General features: G+C 54.3%; 1 protein-coding gene across 1 annotated transcript in view; it reads left to right on the forward strand.

The window, feature by feature from the left end:
- The first annotated feature begins 3,386 nt into the window (after positions 1 to 3,386).
- The window catches only part of FABP1 (fatty acid binding protein 1), a 5,992-nt gene continuing 3,853 nt past the window's right edge, over positions 3,387 to 5,525 (forward strand). Inside the window, exons 1-2 of the mRNA XM_008071731.1 lie at positions 3,387 to 3,566; positions 4,970 to 5,142. Coding sequence (XP_008069922.1) covers positions 3,500 to 3,566; positions 4,970 to 5,142 — 240 coding nt within the window. The 5' untranslated portion in view covers positions 3,387 to 3,499. The remainder of the gene's footprint in view (positions 3,567 to 4,969; positions 5,143 to 5,525) is intronic.

The raw sequence follows: 5,525 nt of genomic DNA on the forward strand, positions 1-5,525 counted from the left end.
ACGAGATACCTAATCAAGAATATGTAATCAAAATGCAAAGGCAGAGGGGACGGTGGGTGTGCCCATGATCCTTTGGGCCACTTTGTCGTCCCATCCCGGTGCTCGAGCAGCCCTGGTGACTGTAAAGGGTCATGCCCTCTCAGCCTCTGGCAGGGACAGACGTGACTTGTGACACAGTCAGAGGAGGGCCGAGTGGGGGGTGGAGAGAGGAGGTGCCCCCTGTGCGGGAAGGAGAGGCTTGCTGGTGCCAGGATCCACATGGCAGTGTGCTCAGCAAGTGTTCTCTGTCCACGCTGCTGCGAAGGTGCTCATCTCCCCAGGGCAGGGTGCATGCTAATGCCGCCTGGCAGGGACGCCAGAGAAGGGCCTGGCTTTGGGCCTGCAGGTGGAGGGAGGACATCTGAAGTGCTCTGCTGGACCAACCTCGTGTTTGTCTTCCTCGGCACTGGTGCCGCCCAGCATGGGCTCTCCTCCACTCCTACGGCCCCACTTCCGCCCCGACCAGAACATGAGGGCTGCCGGGCTTCGAGAGTCGACCCCCGCCAACACGGCGAGTTTCTGGGTACAGAACGGGGGCCACTGCCAGTTGTGAGCAGATGGTCGGGGTGAGCGTTCAGGCATCTTGGTGACTGGGCTGCAGACAGGACAGACGGGGCCCCCGGGCTGAGGAGGGAACTGTCCAGGAGCAGAGAAAGCTCCGTCTGGAGTCTCCTGCCATCCACGCGAGCACAGGCTGGAATGGCAGAGCAGGGCTGAGAAGGAGAAAGAACACACAGGGGTGAGAGGGGTGAGCACTCAGGCCTCAGCCAAGCCGCAGCCCCTGGACTAGAAACATACACACAGACACACACTCACTCGCACATACTCTTGAACACGTGCACACAGGAACATACACAAAATCTCTTGCACACACTCAGACATGCGCACAGAATCACACATACTCATACAGTGACATATGAAATCTCTTACACACACTCGAACATGTGCACAAAATCACACACTCATGCATACACACAAATCACACACCGTCACACACACAAAATCTCTCACACACACTCAGACATGCACACAAAGTCACACATACACAGTAACACACACAAAAATCTCTCACATACACTCGAACATGCACACAAAATCACACACATTCAGGCATACACACAAATCACACACAGACACACACACAAAATCTCTCACATACACTCAGGCATGCACACAAAGTCACACATACACAGTAACACAAAATCTCTTACAAAATCTCTCACACACACTCAAACATGCACACAAAATCACATGCACTCACGCATGCACACAAATCACACACAGTCACACACACAGAATCTCTCACACACACTCAGACATGCACACAAAATCACACACATCCACACACGCACGTGCTGATCTCCGGCTGCCCAGCTCCAGTGGTTTGGTGACCTGGGGGTGTGCACCCACCTATCCACCTCTTATTTTCCCTTAGCCAGAAGAGCCAGGGCCGCATTATCTTTGGATGGCTTTTACTTGCTGGGCCCTCACTGACGCAGTCCAGGGGCCAGGGATTGGGAACACTGAAGAGGACACACACTAAAGGAGGACAGAGAAGCCATCCCAGGAGCCACCAGAATATCATCATCTGCAAGGCACTCTATGAGCCCCCGGGATTCACAGAGCAGGTGAACAGATGGGGCAGGGAAGGGCAGGCAGAGGGAGGGCACGGACGCAGACACAGAGCCCAGACACCCACAGCACGCCCACATGGCCCTGGGACAGGAGCTGCAAGCTGGGGAGAAGGAAGGAACAAGGGCGAGAAGGGAGGCCAGAGCTGGCAGCTAGAATCGCAGTGGGAATCGCTTCCCCACCCCAAACTAGAGCTCCCAGTAGAAAAGCACAAATGTCCTCGGGGTGGTCCTCAGGACACATGACACCAGAGCTCTCCAGGACATCCAGGACCTGGTCTCTGGAGCACGGGAACCGTGGGCGTCTCGTGCCTAGAGAGTGGCCCGACTCAGGCCAGGCTCAGGACCGTTCGCTGTAGAGCAGAGGTGGCCTGGAGGACAGAGGCTGGCGGCTGCAAAGCCCAGGCAGGAAATGAGGGGAGCCGGGCTGGGGGGTACCTGTCGGGAGCTGCCCAGAGGCAGGGGGCACTTGCCGGGAGCCACCCCAGAGGCGGGAAGTGGGGGATGTGCATCCACCGGGTGCCACACCTCTCTGAACCCCAGGACATCAGGCCACCCCAAGGCCTCTGGAAGTGCCACAGTGCCTGTCAGGAGCTCACAAGGCTAAGTGCCCACATGACCCCTAAACCCCCGTTCCTGACTTTTAGACAGGAGGGGACCAAGCCGGCACATACCACTCACCTTCCCTGCTTCATCTCTGCCTAATAAAATGCATCTCAGTTTCCACGCTCCTGGCTTAAATGGTTCGCACCTGCTCTTGAGAACTTACCCTATGGCCTGGATGCTTCAGAGAGGAGACTGTAGAATGTCGGGGGGCTAATCATCACCAAGGAGGAATTACAGAATGGCACTGGGGACCCCTGATGACCCTAAAAGTTAAGTGTCGTAATGATAATGATGGGAAGAGATTGTAAGGTTGCGTCACGAAGGTGAGGCTTTTAGTTCAAAGGCATTCTTTGGTATTTTCCTGTGTGTGCGTGTGGATATATGTACATATATGCATACGTATGTGTCTTTGAGCGTGCATGTGTTCATACATGTGTGTATACACACTTACACAATATGTGTATATGTGCAAATAAGTCTATAACCACACACATGATCTATGCGTGTGCACACACATGTACGCCTACATACATGTATAGATGCATATGCACACATCTTTTTTATTGCATAACAAATGCATATAATATTTTAATTTTTCAAGCTATATGCCATTTTATTAGATAATAAGTATTTCTCTATTTCTATCATTACAATCTTGTTTGGAGTGACAATAGAGAGGACTTGGTCATACATATAGAAATACAGATTACATAGTTTGATATTTTCTTTTTTTGTTATAAAGATATGGGGTACAATTCAGGGTTAGGTATACAAACGTTGGTTATGCAGGTACCCTTGTACACACATCTTTGTGTATACAATACAGATATGGCGTGCATGTACCTGCAAACACATGAATACAAAATGTGTGTGCACGCATATATTTGCACATGTGTGAGCACACAGACACATGCATGCACCCACACTTATTTCATGGGAGGGAGGGAGCCGCCTTAAAGGCCGCCGGGCTGTGGGACTTTGCTAGCGACTGCTACGCATGAATGTTTGCCAATTTGCTCAAACCTTTGCTGTGCCTATCCTGTTCCTTATCGTTGACCATTGCTCTTGGGAGTTAATGTTTGAACCTGGCCCTAAAGGAAGCAACAGCCGCTGACCTCTGGCCGATATTCTAGGGAAGTGAGCCCCCTATAAAGCAGTCCACAGTGGACAGTGTGCCTGGCAGAGCAAAAGGTCATTTGTGGAGAGCAAGCCTCATCGCCACCATGAACTTCTCTGGCAGGTACCAGCTGCAGAGCCAGGAAAACTTTGAGCCCTTCATGAAGGCAGTGGGTGAGTGCTAGGCTGGACATCGAGGCTCTGGGTCCCAGCAAGGAGGATCTGGCCCCGCTCGCGGTGGCTACCCAGGGTCTGGGTGCTGAAGCGGGAGGAGAGGGTCAGGTTATCCACAGACCAGGGCCCTTTCTTGACTTCTGGGGTCACCTGCAGCCTGGGCATGGCTCGCTGGACTATCCCACCTCACAGGCAAGAGGCAAAAACACTGCCAGGGTGTGATCTAGATGGAAGCCTGTGTCTGCTGGAACTTCACTGTGTGATGCTGATCATCCATTCATGCAGTCATCCATTCATTCTTCCAGTAGTGAGTCCAGGCCAACCACACACTGAGCATTGTGCGGGACAGCTATCGGGGAGACGCATTAACGATGAGTCACACTTCTAAGGTCACAGTTTGGAGACAGAAGAGAAGCAGTGAAATAGGGTGTACGGAGTGCTGACTCTGTGTCAGGCACTGTGCTGAGCACTGGATATGCAACATTTAATCCTCCCTAAGAAGCACTGAATGGGGTGCTATTTTCCCACTTTCCAGTTGAGGTAACTGAGGCCTGAAAAGGTTAAATAATCATGCCCAAGCTCAGCAGGTAGGAGTGTCTGAGTTGGGACTAGAAGCAGGCACTGGTTCCCGGAGACCCTACGTTACCCCTGTGGCTCCCAGGGTGTGCAGCTCACGGAAGGCGTGCAGGGAGGGCTTGGGAGAGGGGAAGGGGAACCTTGGACAATGAGCAGGTGTCCATTGGGGGGGCGGGGAGCGAGCTCCAGGTAAAGGGAACCCTGTGGGTAGAGGGTGCCATGGGGCGGGGGGTGCCGAGAGGGAGAAGGGTGCAGGCAACAGCAGGGACAGGCAGAGGAGGCCCTTTGGGGCTGCCGGAGAGCCCGGACCTTCCCCTGCAGGAGAGTCACACCACCTTTGTGTCCAGGAGGGCCCCCACTCCTGCCTCTGCCCGCGTGACTTTTGTGAACCTCGACCGGCGTCACAGCGTAGACGGACTCTGAGTCTGTAGCACAGGAGCCCAGGGCAAGGGATTCCTAGTCACGTCTAACCAGAGTCCTGAAAAGGTGGACACAGGCGGCCCAGGCCAGGCCTGCTGGGTGTGTGCTGTCCTGGCACGGCTGTTGTCCTGGGTGTGGACGAGACACGCTCCAAGAGCAAAGTCATGAACGGAGGAGGGACTGAGGAGGGAGAGTGGAGGAGAACCAGGGCGCTTCAGGCCAGAACAGTGTCATTTTACAAACGAGGGCCAGGCTGAGGCCCAGGCTGCCCTCAGGCCTCCAGTGAGTGGCTGGGGCCTCCGGGGAGACACAGCGCCCTCCCCTGTCCCGTGCAATGCATCCCTCCTCTTGGTGGTCGCACCGTTCCCGCCTCCGCCCTTCTCTAAACCTCAGCCGGCTCCCACCAGGTCTGCCCGATGACCTCATCCAGAAGGGGAAGGACATCAAGGGGGTGTCGGAAATCGTCCAGAACGGGAAGCACTTCAAGCTCACCATCACCACCGGTTCCAAGGTGATCCAGAACGAGTTCACGCTGGGTGAGGAGTGCGAGCTGGAGACCATGACGGGGGAGAAGGTCAAGGTAGGAGGGCCCCTCTGCTTCCAGACCATCCTCGGTACTGCCCGTCCCAAGGCTCGCCCCTCTGGTATCTGCCACAGACAGCCCGTCTCTGAACACTGGGTTGGAGGCAACAGAGAGACAAAGACGGCTCTCCGGTCCAAAGCTCGCAGGGAAGCGACTCTCGTTTTCCAGAAACTGTCTGGGGGATGCTCTGGCCCCCAAATCTGGACTCCCCCGTATGGAGGATATGGGGAGACCGAGCACAGAGCAGAATTCTGAGTATATTCTGAGTATTAGGTTCTCCCAAGCTTGGTGCACCTGGCTCTCAAAGTCCTCCAAACCTATAGGTGGGACAAGTGAGAGTCAGTGAAAAGCCTCCCCACCTTTTTTTTTTTTTTTTTTTG

The sequence above is a fragment of the Carlito syrichta genome, unplaced genomic scaffold, assembly GCF_000164805.1.
Source record: "Carlito syrichta isolate Samal-C Ts95f unplaced genomic scaffold, Tarsius_syrichta-2.0.1 Scaffold314697, whole genome shotgun sequence".
NCBI lineage: Eukaryota > Metazoa > Chordata > Mammalia > Primates > Tarsiidae > Carlito > Carlito syrichta.